Consider the following 24,091-nt stretch of genomic DNA (forward strand, 5'->3'; position numbering starts at 1 on the left):
CAGAAGTAGTTTTTTTTTTTTAATTCTGAGAGTCCAGCCTATTAAAACTCCCACTGTATTATTAATATGTCTAATCATATGTCTCAGGCAATTGTGTCAGGAAAGTATTTAACTATATTTTTGGAAAAAGGATCCAAATTTATCCTGAATAGACAGGCTAGTAGAAAGCACATGAAAAACATAGGAATAGCCTGCTCTTAAGGAAGACGATGGGCTTTGTCATAGTAGAACTATTCAGTTACTGACTAAAGTTCAAATTCTGAAGACTGAGAGATAGACTCCTCCTGCCCACTTGTTTAAAGGGAAATATGGCAACATGCTTAAAAAACTGAAGGAGATTTGAGATTTTTATGAGAAAATTCCCCTGGTGTTTGTGTGTGTGTGTGTATGTGTGTGTGTGTGTGTGTGTGTATAGGGTAATTAATTATTTTAATTTAACCATCTTAATTTCTGTTAGAAGAATGGAGAATTTCTCTCCATAATTATTTGGATAAAAGGATAGTTTTTCTTTCTATTAGAAGTACGCCTGGTGCTCATCTCCTTGACCCCAGTGCCTGTCTGACAATCTCACAGCTGTCCACCTGCCACGGAGACCAAGACCCAGACCCAGATCCTGAACTGGACTGTGCAGAAAGGGGGCAGTGAGAGAGTGCGTTTGTTACAGCAGAGGTGACTGGATATGGCTGCACAAATATCAGAAACTGATCAGATTAATCAGTTTCAGGAATTTCTTGGAATTTACAATAAACTCACAGAAACTTGTTTTCTGGATTGTGTTCAAGACTTCCCAACAAGAGAGGTTAAACCAAAGGAGTCTACCTGTTCAGAACACTGCCTATAAAACTATTTTAAAACAACACAAAGAACATCCTTGAGATTTTAAGAGTATCAACAGAATGAAGCTCTGTCTGCCAAAGTAGGAGTCCTTGGCCAACCACGATAGAAAATATTTATGGATGGACCTTTCCATATGGCAGTACCAACAGTTGTTGAATTGGAAATTTATATCAAGAATCACTATGGCATCCAGACTGGCATCTATCTGAATACTTATCTAGAATAGTTTTTACTCAGGATCATCCTCAAGGCATTCCTGTTCATTCATTTCTGCCTCAGATTGCTGGTAAATACACAAGTTATTTGCTGATCATTTCAATGCATAGTCTTTTCTTCCCTCCCCTTCACTCTGTTCTTCCTGTCTCCCTCCCTCCCTCCTTCTCCCAATCTATTTTCCTCTGCCAGGATGGGCATTTGACTTTTTCCTGTTATTCTAGGAAAAAATCACATCCATGACTAGCATTATGAAGTGTGTCTACTGACAGTCATGGTCTTTACACAGATTATGAGAAGGAAGCATGCATAATAGGGTCAGATCATATATATATCTATCTATATATATATATATAATTCATTTATCATCACTTAAATTTTGGATTAGCCAGATTTTCTCTCTTAAATATGCCCAAGTCAAATAAGAGAAACCAAAATTAAATCATTTATTGGCTAAAAAAATGCACAAATAAAATATGTATCTATGAAAAGTCATGGTTGACTCAAGCATAAAATAGGATGAGTTTTTGTAAATAATTTTAATCTGATGGCAAATAAAAGATAGCTAACAAAAACCAAAAAGAAGTAGACCTCCATTCCTTTTTCTGGCCACCCCATATGACACCACTTCTTTTCTAGCCATCACATTCAGTTCTACACTCCAGATTTCACTGGACCCTCAGGCTCAGCTTTTGGATGCCTGGCTCTTGACAGGAGAACTTCTTCTGCATCTTGCACAGAATTAGGTCTCAATATTACTTTGTGGCATCTGTATATTATGAGTATCATCTGAGTATCCTTCCTTTATCCCATTTTCAGCTCTATTGTGTGTTCTCTCCATCATTAGAATTTAAATCTTTTGAAGGTAAAGATTGTCTAACTTGTTTTTATATGTATTTAGCACTTATATTGTTTCCAACATATAAATAATAAATAAATTTTTGTTTTATCTCTGTCTGTCTGTCCATCTGTCTGTTTGGCTTTGTCTTTATCCTGCTTGGAAGCTGAAATAGATCATCTCATGAATTCCCTTCAAAGCCTTTGAGTTGGTCTAATCCATTATCCAGGAAGAAAACTTAGGTATGATTAAATTTTGTGCTTTTTTTTTCCTTTTTTCTGACCAGTGGTTATCTGCTGAGTGGCTGGCTAAGCTGGGCAATCTGCCCAATATTTCTACACCTTTCCTTTCTCTTTCTGTCAGGTGTTCTCTCTGGGGGGCTCTGGGAAGGGAGGTGGGAGACATACAACTGATGAAGGAACAATAAATGCATATTTTTATCTCATGTATTTTTTAGTTCAGTCTGAATGATTTCAGTGAGGCTTTGCTCAAAGAGTAATAAATATTGGGACTAAGGAGCAACATACGGCGATTGAAGCAAATGGTATAAATGAGCTTGTGAACAAATGAGACATCTTTATGGCAAGAGAAAAGAGCGGTATGGACTGATTAAAAGAGACAGTGGTAAGAAAAGCAGGTGAAACTAATTTATTAGCAAAGAGACAAGAACATTGGGACAAGTGGCCATTTTCTATCCTGTAGAATTCTTGTGTCCTGATGAAAGAACCTGTGTTTTAAAATAATTATGTACAGTCAGGAAAATGGTAACAGCTGCACACTGCAACTTGGCATACAAATTACTAGCTCTATTCAGACCACGTATACACTTAGTTGATGAGAGATTTGAGAGGGAAGTACTGTCAACAGCTTCTGGTTGGAAGAGCTAATGAATATTGTGAAAATTAATAAAAATCTGCAGCATGAGTGTGATGGGCAAAAAGGACCTGCGTTCTGAATCCAAAGGAAATAGGCATCGGAGACTTCAGCTATCAAGTGGGACATAGAACAGCCACTTGCAGGTAGCATAAACCACTTGGAAGTCTGGTGGCACTGTTTTCCATGAGCACAAGTTGCATTTTCTTGGGGCCAGTACTTCCATGTTTTGGAACAGCTGCAAATATTATAATTGGGTCAGCGTGTTTTGTTATCAGAAATCTCTGCTGCTTGCCTTGGCCTTATAAAAAGGGCATTGTGTGAAGGGGGAACTGACAAGCAAAGAGATTCCAGCTGGGTATCTGTCCCTGACATTATGCAATGGGAACAGCTTATTTCCCACCAGGGTATGAAGTTACTTATTGCAAAGCTTCTCCCCCAATCTTCTTGGGGATGCTCATTAAGCATTCCTCACTGGACGTCACCTTGGCATAACTAACATGCTTATCATGAGAAATTAGGCCTATTCCTTTATGCATTCAGTCTGATATTGGATGGCACAGTGGCAAAAGTGTTTAAGTGGAATGTAGGAGACCTGGATTCAAATCCAGCTTTAAATATTTGTTAGTCATGCGTCAGCTATGGGAGAGGTGGGGGGGAGGGGGAAGGAAAAGAAAATGTTTTTTGTTTCCAATGAATAATGTTTGTAAATGACCAAATAAAATAATGTTTAAAAATATTTGTTAGTTATGTGACCCTCCACAAGTCATTATAGCTTTCTGGGATTCATTTGTAAGATGAAGATAATAATAGTAATAATGAGGAACCAAAAAGATACTTTATATACAGAACTTTGAAAATCATAGTGCATTATCTGAATTCTAGTTATTATTATTACTATCATTCATTCAATCAACAGATGTTGACTGAATGACAATTTTGGGTCAAACACTATCCTATGGTTTGGAGAAACAATAGTTATTGGCATTAAGAGAGTGCTGGAAAATTTGCAAAACACTTTACAAAAATTCTGATTTAAATAGAAGGGCAACTCTTTGAAATAAAGACTAAATTATTGTTTTACCCATTATAAAGATATAAAATTTGAGACTTAATTAAGATTAAATGCTTTGGTCTTACTAATATAGTTACTAAGTAGGCCAGGAGGGAAAATCAGTAGTTTAACCTTTTCTTTTTGCTAATGAAAGGTTTGTATTTTGTTATTTATGAGACATTTCTGATAAATTTGAACCCAGCTTATCCTGATCATGAAGGTTGCATTTATGATTTCTGCTTTTTTGTACTTGTTTGCAATGTTTTTATGCCCTATTAATACATGGTCAATTTTTGTGAATGTACCATGTGCTGCTGAAAAGAAGGTGTATTCCTTTTTGTCCCTATTTGTTTTTCTCCACATAACTCTAATTTTTCTAAGATTTCATTCACTTCTCTTACCTCTTTCTAATTTATGTTTTCATTTGATTTATCTAGTTAGGATTGAGGAAAGTACAGCTCTCCCACTAGTATAGTTTTTCTATCTATTTCCTCCTTGAGCTCCACTAGTTTCTCCTTTAGAAATTTGGATGCTATGCCATTGGTGCATACATGTTGAGTACTGATATTTCCTTATTGTCTATACTGCCTTTTATCAGGATGTAATTACCTTCCCTATCTCTTTTAACTAGATTTATTTTTACTTTAGCTTTGTCAGATATCATGATTGTGACTCCTGCCTTCTTTTTATCATGTGATGGCCAGTAGATTTGACTCCATCCTTTTACTTTCACCCTATGGGTATCTATCTTCTTCATGTGTGTTTCATGTAAACAGCATATGGTAGGGTTTTGGATTCTAATCTACTCTGTTATTTGCTTGCATTTTATGGGTGAGTTCATTCAATTCACATTCAGAGTTATGATTACCAGCTGTGTATTTCCCAGCATTTTGATTTCTCCTTCTAGTCCTACCTTTTCTTCTTTCTAGCCTTATTCCTACTAAAACAAAACACAAAACAAATGATGATGCAGTCCTTCCTCTAAAAAAATGGACATAGAAGTTGCTCTGTAGGTTGTATAATCTTTGATAAATAAGAAAACTATACATGAACAAGAGCTATTCAGATGAACATGCATCACACTAATTATGGTCACAGTTTTTTCAAAGACTTCATAGAGGAATTAAATAGTGGTGGAATGTTACAGGGCTTAGCTATTGGTTGGGAATAGCACATGTCTACCATAACTTTGTTTTAATTGCTCCTAGTGGTTTCTTGTCAATAACCTCAGCATTATAGAAATTTTCATTTTGGGGACAAAAAATTCCAAAAATCTATGAAGGGGAAAGCAATGACAAAGGTCACAGAAAGAAATCCAGTCTTACTCAATCCCTTCTTGGGCATTATTTTATAATGTTATTCTATTAGTTTCATCAAATTCACAGGGTAGAAGTGAATACGTTAGATAACAAATTTAGCTTTTGATTGACCACATCTATGAGATGTGAGATGAAATTATTTTGTTAGTTCCAGAAAAGTCAAGATAAGGAAAAAGAACATATTGTCATCAATTAAATATACATTTTATTTTCAAAGATGAACAGAAAAGCAAGACATATGGTATCTGACAGTGAATTTCCTGGTACATTGGGTATTTTCTGCTGGAACCTAGAATTGTTTCCAGGTTAAACTTCTTGGTAGCAGCAGTTGTCTTTGAATCTTTCTTCACTAAATGCTCCATATGGGAGAATTAACATCATAGAATGTATCACTAGAAGTCATGGAGATTATGTAGCCCAACTTTTTTTTTTCATTTTATACATAAAGAAACTGAAGGCTAAAGAGGGTCAGCATATTACCTAAAATTTCATAAATGAGAATTGGGATTTGAACTCCAACTCAGTCACTCATTAATTGCCCTTTCTATTATAAATTTTTTCCTTCCAATTTTGGCTAATAGGAATTTCTTTCTCTCAATCAGCAACTTTTGTTCAACACTGCACAGTTATATATGGCAGATAAACAGTTATTAATTGCTTAAATTCACCTCATTATCTATATTCTTTCCCTTTGCAGATGGAAGTAATGCTCCTAAAGTTCCTCTCTCCAACCTCTAATATTTAATTTTTTTTAATTTAACAAACATCTCATCCATATAAAATTAATAGAAATAATTAGAGACACATTCCACTTTTATAATCTTATTATATTTATTTTGGGGTTTAGGGGGTTTATCTTTTTTTAAAATCACTGTGGGGCATTTATTCAGTGTGACAACTCCATTTTGTAATGTTGATGTTGTCACTACTTACTTCAGGCTATATCAGCAGTTTAGATTCTGGGTCTAGAATAAAAAGTGGCATTCAGACCATCTTGTGCTTAACAAAAGAAGTTTAATTAGCCACAGCATGGCAGCATGGAAACCCAGCAAGGATAGAGCACTATTCCAGTTAAATGTTAACCTTTTCTAAATGTGGAAATGGGTTAGGTCAGGAGAGTGTATATCATATATCATATGATGAGATGATCTAAGAAAGAATTTTTTTTTCATATCTAGGGGACACTGATTACTTATTCTACTTTTCTTTTTATGAGTTAGGAGGCTAGAAAACTTCCTGAACTGTAGTGACCCTGGTTACCTGAACCAATAAACTCTTTGAGAGTTCCTTTTTTTTTAATTTTAGGGATAAAAAAATAACACCAAAAACAAACTAAAAACAAACAAAACCCAACCCTTTCTAGATTTTATGGGGAATATAGTGCAACTGTGAAAATGAGTCACTAATTCTTCTCTAATTTAGCATCTGAGGAAGCTGCCTGGGGTGCTGAGATATTAACAGATTTTCTTAGAATAACACAGCTAATATATTCCAAGACAGGACTTATATCAGGGTTTTTAGTCTTATCCATTACCCCCAGATGTGTTACAGATGTGGCCCATAGGCTACATATATCTCACACTACTCCCAAATATATTTGAGACCAGATCAAGATGAAATAGGGGGATTTTTAATAAAATTAATTAAGAAATACAATTAAATATAGATAACAATACATTTTAAAATCATCAAAAGGCAAACTGCATAGAAATTTGGACACAATTTAGTGGCTTCCATTTCTATTTGAGTTTGACCCTACTACACCATACCAAGTTTCATCTCTCTTTAGTATTTTAGAATATCTGCTAATATCCTAAAATCCCAAAGCCTTTGCTGTTAAATCATAAAAATATTCTCTTGAGACTACTCTTTTTTATATCCCACATCCATTACACTTTTTATTATTTTAATGATTTTAATTACACATGAAAACAGTTTTTGATAATTATTTTCTAACATTTTATGATTTAGGTTCTCTCCCATCCTCCCTGCACCTCTCTCCTTAAGACATTAATCGTCTGATAAATTATATTTCCATATTCTCCATGTCATGGCTGAAGACACCTATCACATATACAACAACAATGACAAAAAACTCATAAAGGAAATAAAGGAAAGGATGGTGTGCTTTGATTTGTAATCAGATTCCATAAGTTCCTTCTTTGAATGTGGTCAGAATTATTTTATGAGACCCTTGGAATTATCTCCAGACTTTGTTTTGCTGATAATAGTTTATTCCTTCACAGGTAATCATCATACAACATTTCTGTTATTATATACACTGTTCTGGTTCTGCTAACTTCACTTTGTATCAGTTCATGTATGTTTTTAGAGGTTTTCTGAACTCATTTCTTAGGGCACAATAGTTCTCCATTAGCACTATATATCATAGCTCCCTCAGTCATTTCCCAATTGATATATACATGCTCAGTTTCCAATTCTTGGCCACTAAAAAAAGAGCTGATGAAAATATTTCTATATAATAGGTCCTTCCCCCTATCTTTGATCTCTTGGGCATACAGACCATATAGTAGTATCATTGGGCCAAAGGATACGGATAGTTTTATGGCTCTTTGCATGTGTTTCTATATTGCTCTGCGGAATGATTATATCAATTTACAGTGAAACCAAAAAAAGTATATTAGTGTTTTAGTTTTTCCAAGTGCCCTTCAACATTTGTAATTTTTTACTTTCGCTCATACTCGACACTGATAAATATGAGGTGGTATCTCAGAGTTGTTTTAATTTGCATTTCTCTAATAAATAGTGATTTGGAACATTTCTCATATGATATAGTTTTAGTTTTCTCATCTGAAGACTATCTATTCATATCCATTGATTATTTATCAATTGGGAAATGTTTTGTAGTGTCATAATTTACTCAGTTCTGAATATATATTTGAGAAATAAAGACTTTTTCAGAGATATTTGCTATCTTTTTTTCCACAGATTTTTTTTTTCCTTCAAATCTTGGTTACATTGTTTTGTTTTGTTTTTTTCTGTACAGAAACTTTAATTTAATGTAATAAAAATTATCTGTTTTATTTTTAACAATGTTCTCTATTTCTTGTTTGGTCTTAAGTTTTTTCCCTTATCTAGACATCTAATAGGAAAACTTTTCCATGTTCCCCTATTTTATTTATGATAGCCCCCTTTATTCTAGATCTTGTCTATTTTGCCTTTATTTTGGAGTATTGTGTAAGACATTCTATGCCTAGTTTCTGCCATATATTTTTCAGTTTTCCCAGAAACCTGTCAAATAGTGAGTTCTTCAGCAATAGCTTTGCTCTTTGGGTTTATTGTACACTATTTTACTATTATCATTAACTTCTATGTATTGATTCCCTAGCCTATTTCATTGATCCACTAATCTTTTTCTTAGCTAGTGACACATTGTTTTGATATTACATTTGTATAGAATAGTTAGAAATCTTATTTGACTAGGCTTCCTTTGTCTAATATTTTTCCATTAATTTGATATTCTTCACCTTTTGGTCTACCAAATGAATTTAGTTATTATTTTTTTGTTCTAAGAAATAATTTTTGGGTAGTTTGATTATTATGGCACTGAATAGGAAAATTAAGTTAGAATTGTCATTTTGATTAAATTGCTTTGGACCATCCATGACTAATTAATATTTTCTCAATTATTACATCTGTTTTATTTGTATGAAAAGTATTTTATAACTGATCATATAGTTGTTGGATTTCTTTTGGTAAATATACAAATATACTCCTAGCTATTTTATACAGTCTATAATTATCTTTAAAGGAATTTCTGTTTCTGTCTTTTCCTGTTGATCTTTTTTGGTGGTAAAGATAAATGCTCATAATATATGTGGTCTTATTTTTTTATCCTTTATCTTTGCTACAGCACTTAATTGTTTGTTTTTTGTTTTTGTATTTTGTTTAGTTTTTTGATTAGTTCTTTGGGATTCTTGATGTATACTATCTACAAAAAGTGATAGTTCTGTTTCCTCACTGCCTATTCACATTTCTTCCATTTCTTTTTTTGCTCAATGCTTCACTGAGGGTTCTTGTACAATATCATGTGGTAGGGTGAACATAGGAATCCTTGCTTCTCCCTTGATCTGATTGGAAAGGATTCTACTTAATCTCTATTATAGATAATACTTTCTGATGGTTATGGATTAATGTCTTTCATAATTTAAATAAAAGTAATTTATTCCAATGTTTCCTAATTTCTTTTAATAAAGAATACATTTTGTATTTTGCCAAAGGCTTTTTTTTCTGCCTCTATTGCAATAATCATACAATATCTGTTCATTTTGTTATCAATATGGTCAATTAATTTTCATAATTTTTCTAATATAGAACTGTCCTTGCCTTCCTCCTATGAAATCTATCTGGTCATGGTGTATGATCATTGTGAAATAAAACTGAAATCTTCTTAATATTTAATTCATTTTTTGCATCAATATTTATCATGAATATTGGTCTATAGCTCTATTAGCAAAACTATGAAATACATGCTAGAGGGATTTACTCCCTTCTCCTCTTCACACGCATGTGGAAACATTTCTCACAAGATGTACCCTTCTGCCCAGCAGACCAATTGGTGTGCTTCCTTCCTCCCCTACCTGGTTTGGGGGGGAAGGGGAGGCTTACACATAGTGTGAGGATTGCAGTTTGGGCACTTAGTCTCTAAAAGTTTTGCCATTATTGATCTATAGTTTTCTTTCTCTGTTTTTACTCTTCCTGGTTTAAATATAATATTTGTGTCATAAAAGGAATTTTCATGTATTCCTTCTTCCAAAAAGCTTATGAAGTTCTAGAATTGTTTTTTTTTTAATTATTTGGTAGAATTCAATTGTGAAACCATCTGACCAAAGGCCTTTTCCTTAGGGAAATCTTTGATAGTTTGTTCACTTCTTTTTTCTGGATTTTTTGTTTATTGTTTGATTATTTGTTCAATTTCATTTTCTGTAATGGGATTATTCAAGTATTCTATTTCCTCTTTTGTTACTTTGGACAATTTATATTGTGTAAGTAAATTGCCAGATTTATTGGCATATACCTGGAGAAAATAAATCTAAGTAATTGCATTAATTTCTTCTTTACTAGTTGAAATTTCACTTTTTTCATTTTTGATAATCATAATTTGTTTTTTTTCCCTTTTTAATCAAATTAACCAGAGCTTTGTCTATTTTATTTAACTTTTTCATAAACCCAGATCCTTAACTTATTCATTATTTTAATGGCCTTTTAAATTTTTCAGGATTTTTTTTGTCTATTCTTTGAATTTTAGAATTTCTAATTTGGTCTTTAATTAGAGATTTTGATGACTTTTTTCTACTTTTTCAGTTGCATGTCTGAATCATCACTTTGATCTTTTCGATTTTATTGATATGTCTATTTAGAGATATAAATTTTCCCTTAATACAACTTTGGCTACATTCCAGAAATTTTGGTATGTTCTTTCCTGATTGTCATTTTTTTTAAATCAAATTGTTGAATATTTCAGATTTGTTCTTTAACCTGTTCATTATTTTGGATAAGCTTATTTAATTTCCAGTTATTCTTATTCTTGCTGATGCTCTTTGTTGAATGTTATTTTTATTGCATTATGATCTGAGAAGTATACATTTAATACATATGCTTTTTTACATTTGGTTGTGACATTTTTGTGTCCTGTTGTATGTTCAATTTTTGCAAAGGTGCCATGAACTACTGAGAAAAAGGTAAATTCCTTTCTATTCTCATTCAGTTTTCTATAGAGATCTATCATTTCTAAATTTTATAAAGTTTTATTTATATCCTTAACTTCTTTCTAATTTATTTTTGGTTGGATTTATCTACTTCAAAGAGGGGAAGATTGCAGTCTTTCATTAGTAATATTTTATTGTATATTTCCTTTTGTTAATCATGGGATTTCTCCATTAGGAATTTAGATGCTGTCACTTTGTGCATATTGGTTTAGGACTAATATTGCTTCCTTATCTACAGTGCATTATATCAAATTGTAATTTCCTTATTTATTTCTTTTGATTAGATAAATTTTTACCTTTGCTTTTTCTGTGATCATGATTGCTAATCCTGTTTTTGTTTTTTTTTGTTTTACTTTGGAGGAATCATATTAGATTCTAATATATCCCCTTCCTTTTACTCAGTGTGTATGTCTCTCTGCTTCAAATGTATTTCTTACAGGTAGCATATTGATGATTTTTAAAAATCTATTCTGCTTTATTTTATCATTTTATTCATAAGTTCATCCCATTCACATTCACAGTTATAATTACTAATTGGGTGTTTCTATCTTATTTTACCTCTTTATCCTTAACTCTCTCTCTCCTTTTATCCATTTTCTGTTACAAATATTTTGCTTACCATGTCCCCTCAATTCTCTTTAGTGTTTATTCACCTGCCCCCTTCTCTTATTTGTTCTTCCCTCCTACTTCTCTAAAGGGTAAGTTAAGTTTCTATAGCTGAATGAATATTGGATTTCTTTTTCTCACTTTGAACTGTTTCCAATGAGAGCAAAGTTCAAGCATGCCCACCTCACCTCCTATTTTGTCCTCCATTCTATTTATGCTTAGGTGCCTCTTCATGTGAGATAATTTATTCTCTTCTAACTTTCTTTTTCTCTTTTTCTTTCCCATTCCTTAACTTTCTCTCCCCATCCTATTCTGTTTACTCCCTTCCTTCTTGCTATGTGTACTCCTTTTTTCTGTCCTAATATTGATAAGTTCTTAACTATCTTGAATACTTTAAGTATCTTATGTAACTAAAATGTATTACCTCAAATATCTTAATGATGATCAAATTCCAAAGGTTGAATATAATCAATTTAACTTTATTGATTCTCTTAAGATTTCACTTTTCTATTAACCCTTTTTATGTTTTTCTTGAGTGCCAAATTTGGTCATTGAATTTTCTTTTCAGTTACGATTTTTTTTTCCATCCAGGAGAGTTTTGCACACTTTTACTGTATTTGTGATGCTTAGCATTTGCTGTAGAAGCTGTCTGGTTTTGTCTAATTCTAACTGTGGCATCACAAAGTTTGAATTGTTTTTTTCTGGTTTCTGGCAGTACTTTTTCCTTGGTCTGTAAGTTTTTAAATTTTTGGATGTTTTATATCAGGGTCTTTTTTCTTTTTTCTTTCTTTCTTTCTTTTTTTTTAATTTAAAACCCATACCTTCCATCTTGGAGTCAATACTGTGTATTGGCTCCAAGGCAGAAGAGTGGTAAGGGCTAGGCAATGGGGGTCAAGTGACTTGCCCAGGGACACACAGCTGGGAAGTGACTGAGGCCAGATTTGAACCTAGGACCTTCCGTCTCTAGGCCTGGTTCTCAATCCACTGAGCTACCCAGCTGCCCCTCAGGGTCTTTTTCAAAAGGGAATCAGAAGAGTCCTTCAAGTTATATTTACTATTTCCCCCACTTGTTTGAGACTATTGGGTCAATTTTCTCTGTTAATTTCTTTTATTATGTATCCAGTTTCATTTTTTGATCATGGATTTCAGGGATTCTGATGATTCTTAGATTATCTCTCCTGAATTTATTTTATAGATCAATTGTTTTCCCAATGATGGATTTCTGATTTTCTCCTATTTTTTCTTTATTTTGATTTTGTCTTAATGTTTCCTACTGCATTATTAATTCGTTAGTTTCCATTTGCTCAATTCTAATTTTTAGGGAGTTCTTTTCTTCCTTAAACCTTTGTATTTTCTTTTTTACTTGACATCTTTTAGTCTTTATTAATTTATTTTCTTCCACATTTTGGGACTCCATTTTTTCCCCACTCTACTTACTCATTCCATCATTTCTCTTCTTATTTGATTTTTAAACTTTTTAAAAGTTTTCCCAATAGATCTTTTGGAGTCTGATAGCTTTCTCAATTTCCTTTGAGGCTTCTCACTTTTCCTTTTTATTTTGCAATTATTGTCCTTTTCTGATTTTATAATTTGATATCTCCTGTCACTAAAATGATTTCTAAGGTTAGTTTTTTTTCCTTATCTTTTATTAATTTTTCTAGTTATTATTCCTCCCTCCCCCTTTCCCTTTTCTATTTATGAAGTTTTGCTCTAATCCTAAGTTCAAGAACTGCTGTTCCAAGCTTGTAGTGTAGCCTTCTTTGGTGATTGTTGTTAGATATGGATATCTTTGAGTTCCTTAGTCTGTGCTTCCAGGTTGGAACAGTTGACCTCAAGTGAGGAGGCTCATAGCAGTTTTTCCAGCTGGAGTCTGTTCCCCTAATTTTCAGTTTCTCTTTTGTCTCCTGTGTTTGGTTTTTCCCTGCTCTGTAGATTTGTTTCCTCAGGCTACGTGGAAACACATAGCTTTGGCATTGGCCTATTCCTTAGTGTTTACTTTCTTTTTTTTACCTCCAATCTTTTGGCAGTGTTTTGGACTGACCCAGACTCTGCCCTTTCATTACCTCAGGCCAGGTGAAAGAGTGCTAGTGGTGAGCTGTTTATCCACTTTGTAGTCTTGTTACCTGAGGTTTTTCATTGGCCTGGAGAACTGTTTCAGGATCTTCAGTTTTATTGCCTTAGGTTATTTAGTCCCTCTTATTCTCTACTCTTTTGTTGCCTTAGGCACTTTGGCAGTTTATAGGGCTGTCCTCTGCAGTACCTTTTCATTACCTCCGGTCATGTAGAAGGAGGTAGGGCTGACATTGAAATGCTCCCTGACTTCTGCTGGTTTTACAATGAAGGAGCACTCTGAGTTGGTATATGCCCTTCATGCTTGCTGCCCCCTTCAAGTGGCACTCTCTGAACTAATCTCTCCTCTTACCCAAGTGAGATATCCCTATTTCTTTTCTTTGTCTTGAGGGACTTTATTTTCTATTTTTTTATGTTTAAAGAATTTGAAATAGCTGAATATGACTTACTCCACCAATTTAGCTCATAGTATGCAATTCTGTATTTTCCCTGTCATAGTACTCCAAGCCAATATGTTCACACCACATTAGTTTGCTTTTGGAAAATGTATATTGGTGGGTTCAAAAAAGAGGTAAAAAATATTTATCATTTATTTTTGGTTCTGAATCCCTCATTAGACAACAAATTTGTATAGATTATTTCTTATATTTGAATTAACTAAAAACAAAGAAATCCTCTCAACTCCTTTCAAGTTTTAATTCATGGAAGTTGGCTGACCAAGACTGAAATGAGTTCTAGTGGTTTTTTAAAACAAATCAAAACTAGAGAGGAGGTAGTTTCTCTTCCTATAAATTATCTTTATGAATTAATTAACTCGCCCATGCATCTAAAACCCTCACTCTCAACTTAGCCCTTATGTTGCACTTCCTTAGAATACCTTCTCCCATCTCATCTCTACACCAAGAGGCAGCATGTTGTGAAGATTAAATTTAACACCCCCCTCATTATAACAATGAAAATATTTAACTCTCCCCTGTTTGTGAAGACTAAATTGTAACCTCTGTCTATTTTGAGAACACAGTACTTAAAAGTTAAGTATGGAGATCTACCCATTTTTAGATTTAATCACCAAAGGTGCAAACATCCCACTTAATCATGAAGTTGGAGGTCTGTGACTCACACAGACCCATGTGGGAACATGGAATTAGAGGAAGTGACAAGAGAAAATGATTTTAAAAGTGGAGTTTGACTTGGAACTGGAATACTTGGAGTAGAAACCCCTGAGAGGAGTTCTTCATTTTTTTTGGAAGTGGAGACTGGAGGAATTCTTTATTCTTTAATCTGCTGTTAGACTAGCACATGGTGAGTGGAAAGCTAACTCTTAACTACTGAATTTTTCTGAAAAAAAAAACTATTCTCTGGAGAGACCTACTTTTGAGAGACACTTCCCAGGTCCTCACCTTTGTCAAGGTCTATTGAAACTAATTCTTCCAGACTGGAGGGGCCAGGAGTAAATTACTTAGTGCTCAGGCTAGATATCTTACCTTATCCTCTCTCTGATTTCTTGCTTCACTCTTTCTATATTTTGTAAATAAATTGTAAAGAAAAATCTATTTGGAATTAATTAAATTCCTAGTGACCAGAGTCTTAAAATATAAAATCCAATTGTTTTAAAAATTAACCCTTTTCCCCTCTTGCCATGTTATAGTGAATAGAGTGAGGGCTGGAAATCAGAAACACCTGTATTTTCATGTTGTTTAGAGACTTACTATATATGTAGCCTTGGGGAAATCATTTAACTCTTCTAAGCCTCAGTTTCCACATCTACAAAATTAAGCTAAAAAATCTTGCACTATTTACCTTAGAAGGCTGAGTGGCATGTGCTTTGAATCAATAAGCATTTTTTAAAAAAAAATGCTTACTAAATGCCATACTTTCTACCTTGTTCTGGGTATACAAGTCCAAAGTACAAAACAATCTCTTCTAGTAGAAAGTTTACATTTTTAGTGAGGGAAGAAAAAAAAATGGCTACAAATATATATACAATAAAGGAGCTAGTATAGGTGGCTTAGGGAATTGATAGCTAGGCCTAGAGATGGCAGATACAGGGTTCAAATTTTCCTCATATAATTCCTAAGAGTGGGACTGAGGACAAGCTACTTAACATTCATTATGTAGCCCTTACCACTCTTCTACTTTAGAACCCTGTTTCTAAGGCACAAGTTGAGGGTTAAAAAAAATCCAAATATATAGACTATAAATGTGAATTGAACAAATATAAAATATATACAATGGAGTTTAATATAAGATAGTTTTGAAAGGAAGGCATTGCAATTTAGAGGAAATCAGAAAACATGTTAATACAAAAGATGGAATTTTAGCTGAAAGATGTAAAGTAATATGAAAATGAGTATTTGTAGTATCTTCTAAATCTTAGTCTTCCTCCAAGGTCCAGTTCAGCTATGCCTCTTCTATGAAGCTTTCTTTGACTAATTGAGCCCTCAGATTGATATGTCTTATGAACTCCTCTGAGACATATATGGTACAACTTAGCATTCAAGTAAACCTGACATCATTTACTCTTTTTATTCTTTTAATTACCTTGAGTTTGCTTCAACTTTCCAACCACATCATTAGCTCCCTGAGGATAAAAACTTATATTTTTATAACTATGTAGTATGATGAACTCTGCCATGATTCTATCACTACCAAGGCTATTATATATCCCTTCTCAGGGTTTTCAGGTACTTTAAGGAACTTCAGCTCCAGCTTTTCCGAGTTATGTTCCCCCAGTTTTCTCAATGTCTCTTCCTGTCACTCCTCCACTTTATGGGAACTAATCACTGTCTTTCAATTTGCCTAGCACCAACCAGGGGGTTGGCAGTGGTCTCTAGATTTGTCACCCACTCTAGTAACTTGTGAACTCTCACACTTAGTGACTGGTAAGGTAGAAAATAGGGGTATTTAAGTTTTTTATTGATTAACTTAAAAGTTGCTGATTGATAGACAAAGAGAGTTTGATTCACTCTTCACAGTTGGTTTGGCAGCATTAAATAATTTATATTTCTGGACTTTCATTTCCTCATAGTTGGAGTTTCTGACCCAATATTAAACTCTTTTCTGTGTGACCCTCGGTAAATTGCTTAACCAGATTTTATGTTAGGAACATGAGTCTTCCTGAAGATAGGCCTGGTTTTCTAACCGTTGTGCCAGCTTAGTGCCCCATTTTTTACACTTAATTTATTTTAAAAATTGCTAAATTAAAATACCAACAGATATAGGAGGGCACATTGACATTTTGCTGCCTGACATCTGGATGTTATTCATCTCTATTGGGTTCGACAGTGATTAGTACTCTAGATCATACTCTTTAATTCAGTGATCGGACTTACTTTGGTCAATTCCGAATTCAACAAACATACATTACACATTTATCTTGGGGAATAGTATATAAAAGGAAGAACTGTCTTCAGAATCAGGAAGGTCTGAGTTCAAATTATATCCATGTGGCCTTTAGAATGACATATAGAGGTGCTGATCTGCATTGTGTAAGGGGAGTTTCCATACCCAAAAGCTCATTATACCAAAGGAAATCATAGGTCCAGGATTTTTCACTATATGTAAGACTCCATTCTATATCCTGTGATTTAAAAGATTCATTCCAAATAGAATCTCCTTCAAAAAAAAAAAAAACCTTAAAATTATGTGAAGTGACATGAATATAATAAACTGATATAAGTGAAAATGAAATGAGCATAAATGAAAGAACCAGGCAAAGAACAGACCAAAATTTGATAAAGGTGAAATAAATTTCATATATGGATAATTAGGGACAGTTTTATGAAAGAAAAACATTTACATTTGACCTTCACTATAGGAGAGATTTCAATAAACAAAGGTGAGAAGAATTCAATCTGGGTATGGGAATAACAGAAGAAAAGACTAAAATAGGAAACAATAATATGAGGACAGTGAATAGAGGCAAGTTCATTTTGGCTAAGCATGTAGAATATATGGAGATTAGCCTGAGGAAAGACTGGACAAGTAGTTTGAAGCCACAATGAGGAAGTCCTTGGATGACAGGAGGTTTATATTTTATTCAGTGGAAAACTGGAAAGCTCAGGTCATTGAAATGGGTATAGTAATGGTATTTCTTTAGGAGAATAACTTAAGAAGCAGTTGGTGGGGAGATAGACTCAAAAGGGGTTAGAAAAGGGACAGACAAATCAGTCAAAGGGCTATAATAATACTCTAGGCAAAGTGAGAGGAGAATTCCAGAATTCTGAAATAGGAAATTCAAGGAAACAGAATTCAAGGAGGAATGAAAGGGAGGGTTGAGATGTAAGATATGCTACAGAGGTAGATATGATAGGATTTAGAAACACATTTAATAGGTGGGTGAGTGTAAAGGTCAGCTCTATGGGTGAGGAAGAGAAGATTTATAAGGGAAAAAGTTCAAAGGGGGATACATACAAGCAGGATAGCTTTGTGACTAATGTGCTAAACATGTTTTAGGCCTTTAAAAAAAATCTGCGAATAACAGATTCAAAGTTTCAACAGTGTTCTATAAAGAGAAATGATCATATTTGTCTGTGTTTGCCAAATTCAGAATAACATATTATTAAAATTATTTTTAAATAGAGTACAAATGAATGTTTTGCTACTTTCACTACTCTTTTTGTTCAATTTTAATATGGCTAAATCCTTTTATCCCTAAACCTATCTACGAAGTTGTAAGAAGACCCAAAGACATTAAATAAACCCCTCCCCATTAAAAACAAGGGCCTCATTAGTCCTAATGATAATTGCAGAGATTTGATGTGTCTTATAACACTCCTACATCCATGATAAATATTGATATGTTTGATGAACATATTGTGAATGTAAGGGTTAAAATTTATGGTTGGAATAAATATAAGAGAATATGGTCACTGACATTATAACTCAAGTCAAAAGATTTTTTATTTATCAACTTTATTTACAAAAAAAGAGGGAAAGAGCAGAATAGAGAAATGTGAAAGAGGGAAGAGTAAGCTGTATAGTTAATCGCCCTAAATATTTATCCAGTGCCTGTCTCAACTCAGGTTGGTCTTATTAGCCCTCCACTGGAGGACTCTCAGCTAGAGGGCTATTTAGCTGGAGCACCTGGTGGTGAATAACCACATGGTCTCCTCTGGAGACTAATCTCCAGAAGCAAGGAAACGAGTCAGCTTTTCACACCCAAGCAGTGGCTCCAAAAGGAGAAGATCCAAGAGCAGTTTCACCAAATGCTGTAGTCCTACGTCCACTACCATGTCCTCTACCAGCTTCCAAAGCCTCAAAAGAGCTCAAAGACCACACTCAAAGGAAGTTGAAGTCATTTTTAAAGACTGTTCTTTTTGTTACTTCCTTTGACTTCCTCCACTTTACTGGTACCAATTGCAGTTCATAACTTTTCTTAGGACTGCCCAGGGGACAGTCAGTTGTTTCTGAGTTGTAACTAACTTTAGCACATGGGTTAAAGACCTCCCCCACTTATGTATTAAGTAAGGTGTATAAGCTTCTGGTGATAAAACTTAAAAGTAGGCAAGAGGAGAGTTAATTCCATCTTCACACAAAGTGAGGAAAATTAGATATCTGATTGTGTCCTTAATACAATACTTCTATCCTTTATGGTTATGACATCAGACAAGAATGACCAGAAAAGTCTTCATCTACTATACTCATGAATGTGATTAACTAATGTTATAGTGGTCTCTGGGGAAAGGTGGCTCATTGGTGGATGATTGTATTTCACACATATCTTCTACTTGTTTTATTAGAACTGTTAAACAACTTTTTTTTTGTAAGATTTGTGTATTGACAAGGGTTTGACAATGAGATGCAGGTGGTGATTTTACATCACATACAAATTTCCCACATTTCTTTGTGGGGATAGTAAGCCAGAGAAGTGAGAAATTCCCCCAAGTACATTCAATCTCTTTTTTTACCTATTAAAAATTCTGATACAAGGGTTATAAAGCAATTCAAATTATAAGAACCCCAAAGGCAGAAGGCTGAGAAGCTGGAAGGATGGTAAAGAAACCAAAAAGAATAAAACTTAAATTAAAGTGGGAAGGTTTATGGGAGAAGATGAAGAATTTAGTTTAATATACATTGAATTTGAGGAACCAACAAGTTATCTTCATAGGGCTGTCCAGTATGCAATGTGAAACACTGACCTGAATGGTTTGTAAGGGACATAATTCTTTATATTGTTGGGAAACAGTGTATAAAATGCCATGCTATAGCATTAGCACATAATATGCACTCCAGAAACCAACAAAACAAGCATTGCTTAAGCAGCTGGAGTATTTTTCCTGATGGCAAGTTAGGAGACAGAGTGATGAACAAAATTGGCAGTTGGATTATAGTGACAAAGGCAGAGTAGTTCGTGCAGAGAATGTACTGGAAGTAGGGCTGAGAATGACATGTGTGATCACATTCTATCTCTATTGGCACTGTAATGATTTTAGAATTAAAGTGACAAGATGCACAAAAAAGTGAAGACTTGATAGCTCGACAGAATTCATTGTATAGCTATAAAGAGGCCTCATTTCTTCACTTCAACCAAACTCCCACTGAAGCCATATGGAAAATGCCCCTAGGATTTTGTTTCAAAGCCACTTTAATAGTTTGCATTACTAATCTATTTAGATTTTTAAGAGTAAATAATATAATCCCTGTTTCTTATTTGACCATATTTTGGACATTTATTTTTGCTCCCAAGTATGTAAAAGTACTGAAGAGGAAAGGATATTGCATTCTCATCTGTGTCCTGAGCAAATAAGCACACAAATTCAAGACTGGTTACTGTGGAGCCAGATTATGCCATTTTTATTTAACCTTTTGTCCTTTGAGCTTACAGGCATGGGAATTTGGAATTTCAGAACTAATCAGGATTAAAAGAAATAAAAACAATAATACCCAAGGATTCTAATCCTCTCCTCTGTGGGCTCCACTTTTTCATATTAAAATTTTTCAGTCACCCTTCTTCCCTAGGTGTCCATTTCCAATAAATCAGGGAATGTTTCTTTTCTACTTATAATAGTTTTTGCATCTGGAATATAACCTTCTCATATACAGGTTGCAAACCAGGTTGTCTCAGATTTAAGATACTCTGGGTGGAAAGTTGTTGGATCCATGTTTACTTGAAATCAGAGCTCATGAGTCCTATAGATATTTTGATTTGCACATAAATTGGTAAGAGTTCTCAAAACCAAAGACATTTAAGGAAACAGCAAAGTAAAAGGAATAGACAAAGATTATACCCCTCCATGAAGCTGGCACATATCTTTCTATAAGCACAAACATTCTCAATGGAAAAATCAGTCTATTTGGGTAACACAAGTGGAAAGACCAAGATGTAGAGAACATTGTGGCAAGGGCACCCATGTAGGGAAGATGTGGATGGGACCAGGGCATACTTCTGGAGTGATTACTCATGTCTACATTGCTGTAGGACTGCTACAGACTTTTGTAAACATTTTTCAAACTATCTTTTAGAAGTAGCCAGGTGACAGCTAGATAGAGTAGTAAACTCAAAATCAGGATGACCTAAATTCAAATAGTGACTCAGAAACTACATCTATCATCATTTAACTACTGTTTGCTTCAATTTTTCAACTGTGAAATGAGGACACTAATAGCAACTATTTCTCTGTAAAGTTGTGAGGATAAACTGATCAAATATTTGTAAAGTACTTTGCACAATGCTTGGCAGAGCAGACACTTGATAAATTCTGATTTCTTATCTCTCATATTTCCATTGCTTGATAGTGCTTGACTGTTCTTATAATCTCTACCAGTTTCTAGAATTCATGACTCCATTGGTCATCATGTTATGGAGTTCTCACTCTTTCCTCTTTCCAGATTCACCTGGAGATCATAGTATATAGTTGTAACATTTTCTGGACTTTGGTGTTCTTTTTTTTTAATTTTAGAGCCTACAGGCTCAAGGATCTAGCTTTAGCTCTTTTAGAAAGGCAAGATTTTCACACAGAGTATGTGAGGAGTAAGAAAAACAAAAGAAAGAGTACTAGCATGACTTTCTCCTCACAAGAAGAGTTTATCTCTTCTGCTATCCTCAGTTGTTTATATTTGTTATCTTCAGAAGTAGTCTAATCTCTAGGTATCAATCATTTATTTTAAATAAGAAATAGTCACTTAGCTAATTAGAACCAGCTGAGTTTAACCATTTTCTTCCAAAGGGCAAAGTTTTTGTACCAAACCTCAAACTTAGATTAGAATGCTTTCATAATTCCTACTAAATTTCTGATTGCTACATTTCACATCAGAATAATTCCTAGAACTGCCCTTTAAGTAAACTGCCAAGATTATCTAGGTCTGAAGACCCATTCTTTTTTTTCCAATTTATATTCCTTTGGTTCTTACATGTAATTGAATGAAAGAATGAAAAAAGCTTAAAAAATCCCTTAGTTAGCCCTGCATAAAGGCATCATATTAAAACATAATTCAATAATAAACTTATTATGTACTTATGGTGGGCCACAATCATTCTACTTAGATTTTTACTCCCCCTTCATTTTTTTCTTTATGGCCCTACTCAAGCCATAAAAGAGTCTTACTATCTATTGAATTCTACTTCTGAGACCACTGTGACCAATAACTTGCTATTTCTCCTGTCTCTATGAACTCTAAAGAACAAACAAACAAATAACCAAAGAAACCATGGGAAATTATGTGTCAGAAATAGAAAAATGGAAGTTAAATCACCAACATAAAAAGGAAGAAGCCTAACAGGGTAATAGATATATGGATTAACAGTGGAAAATGGTAACTCATAAAGCCCAAAGTACCCAAATCTTACTAACAAATCTTGTTATGAAACCAACAAATGGATTCTCCTTCTGCTGCAGAGATACCTGGCATATTCCAATCCTATTCTTTCCCCAGAATGCTGGTATAAAAATAATGGAAAACAATTCTTCCCAGATATTTGAGGAAAAAGGAAAGATAATGAGAAGTTGCTATGAAAGACTTCTCTTTGCCTTGGATAGCACTTGGCTTTGGGAACCTCAAGGCCAAAGATAATCTCAGAACTCTAATCTTACCTCCTGAAATGTGACAAAAAGTATATCACACTATTGACATTCTGCCAGCATAATAAAGAATGGAGAGAATTTGTGGAAGGTACTATGGTGTATGGCAAAAAAGTTAAAGGACCTACAATCCAGTTGGGATCAATTGTGTTGTTCCAGTACCTACACAAGGAAGAATCTAAGGCCTGCAAAAAATAAGTTCTCTAATTTTGAAAATGGTTGATAAGCTTTATCGACAAGGCACAAGAATAAGTTCTCTACTGAAGGGAGAGAGAAAATAATAAAGTAAGCCAAAAGGCAATATATATATATTGGTTTGGCTTTTAAACATTATTTTTAGTTTGTCAATTTCAAATATTATTCATTGGATACATAGATCATTTTCTTTTCCTCCCTCCCCTCCTGCCACCTGTCCCATAGCCAACACGCAATTCCACTGGGTATCACATGTATCCTTGATCCTAACCCATTTACATGTTATTGGTATTTGTAGTAGGATGTTCATTTAGAGTCTCTCCTCAATCATATTCCCTCAACTCCTATAGTCCAGATCTTGCCTTTTCTCGGTGGTTTTACTCCCACAGTTTGTCCTCTACTTGTGAATAGTGGTTTTTTTCTCATAGATCCCTGCAGATTGTTCAGGGAAGTTGTATTGACACTAATGGAGAAGTCCATTACATTCAATTGAACCACAGTGTATCAGTCTCTGTGTACAATGTTCACCTGGTTCTGCTCCTTTCGCTCTGCATCACTTCTTGGAGGTTGTTCCAGTCCCCATAGAATTCCTCCACTTTATTATTCCTTTGAGCACAATAGTATTCCATCACCAACAGATACCACAATTTGTTCAGCCATTCCCCAATTGAAAGACATCCCCTCATTTTCAAAATTTTGGCCACCACAAAGAGCACAGCTATGAATATTCTTGTACAGGTCTTTTTCCTTATTATCTCTTTGGGGTACAAACCCAGCAGTGCTATGTCTGAATCAAAGGGCAGACAGTCTTTTATTGCCCATTGGGCATAATTCCAAATTGCCCTCCAGAATGGTTGGAACAATTCACAACTCCACCAGCAATGAATTAATGTCCCAACATCCCCTCGAGCATTCATTACTTTCCATAGGTGTCATGTTAGCCAATCTGCTAGGTGTGAGGTGATACCTCAGGGTTGTTTTGATTTGCATCTCTCTGATTATAAGAGATTGAGAACACTTTTCCATGTGCTTATTAATAATTTTGATTTCTTTAAATAATAACTTCCTATTTATGTACCTTGCCCATTTATCAAATGGAGAATGGCTTGATTTTTTGTACAATTGATTTAGCTCTTTGTAAATTTGAGTAATTAAGCCTTTGCCAGAGGTTGTTATTATGAAGATTGTTTCCCAGTATTTTATTTCCCTTTTAATTTTAGATACATTGATTTTGTTTATACCAAAACTTTTTAATTTGATGTAGTCAAAGTTATTTATTTTATATTATGTGACTCTTTCTAAGACTTTATTGGTTTTAAAATCTTTCCCTTCCCAAA

At 34.1% G+C, this 24,091-nt stretch overlaps 1 protein-coding gene across 1 annotated transcript; it reads left to right on the forward strand.

Annotated features, from left to right (window-relative positions):
- Positions 1 to 679: 679 nt before the first annotated feature.
- On the forward strand, positions 680 to 943 carry LOC107649133 (mitochondrial import inner membrane translocase subunit Tim9-like). Its single transcript, XM_016422570.2, has 2 exons — positions 680 to 821; positions 903 to 943. Exons 1-2 carry the CDS (start codon positions 680 to 682, stop codon positions 941 to 943), a joined length of 183 nt encoding a protein of 60 aa, XP_016278056.2.
- Positions 944 to 24,091: the final 23,148 nt, after the last annotated feature.

This window comes from Monodelphis domestica, chromosome 4 (assembly GCF_027887165.1).
Source record: "Monodelphis domestica isolate mMonDom1 chromosome 4, mMonDom1.pri, whole genome shotgun sequence".
Lineage (NCBI taxonomy): Eukaryota > Metazoa > Chordata > Mammalia > Didelphimorphia > Didelphidae > Monodelphis > Monodelphis domestica.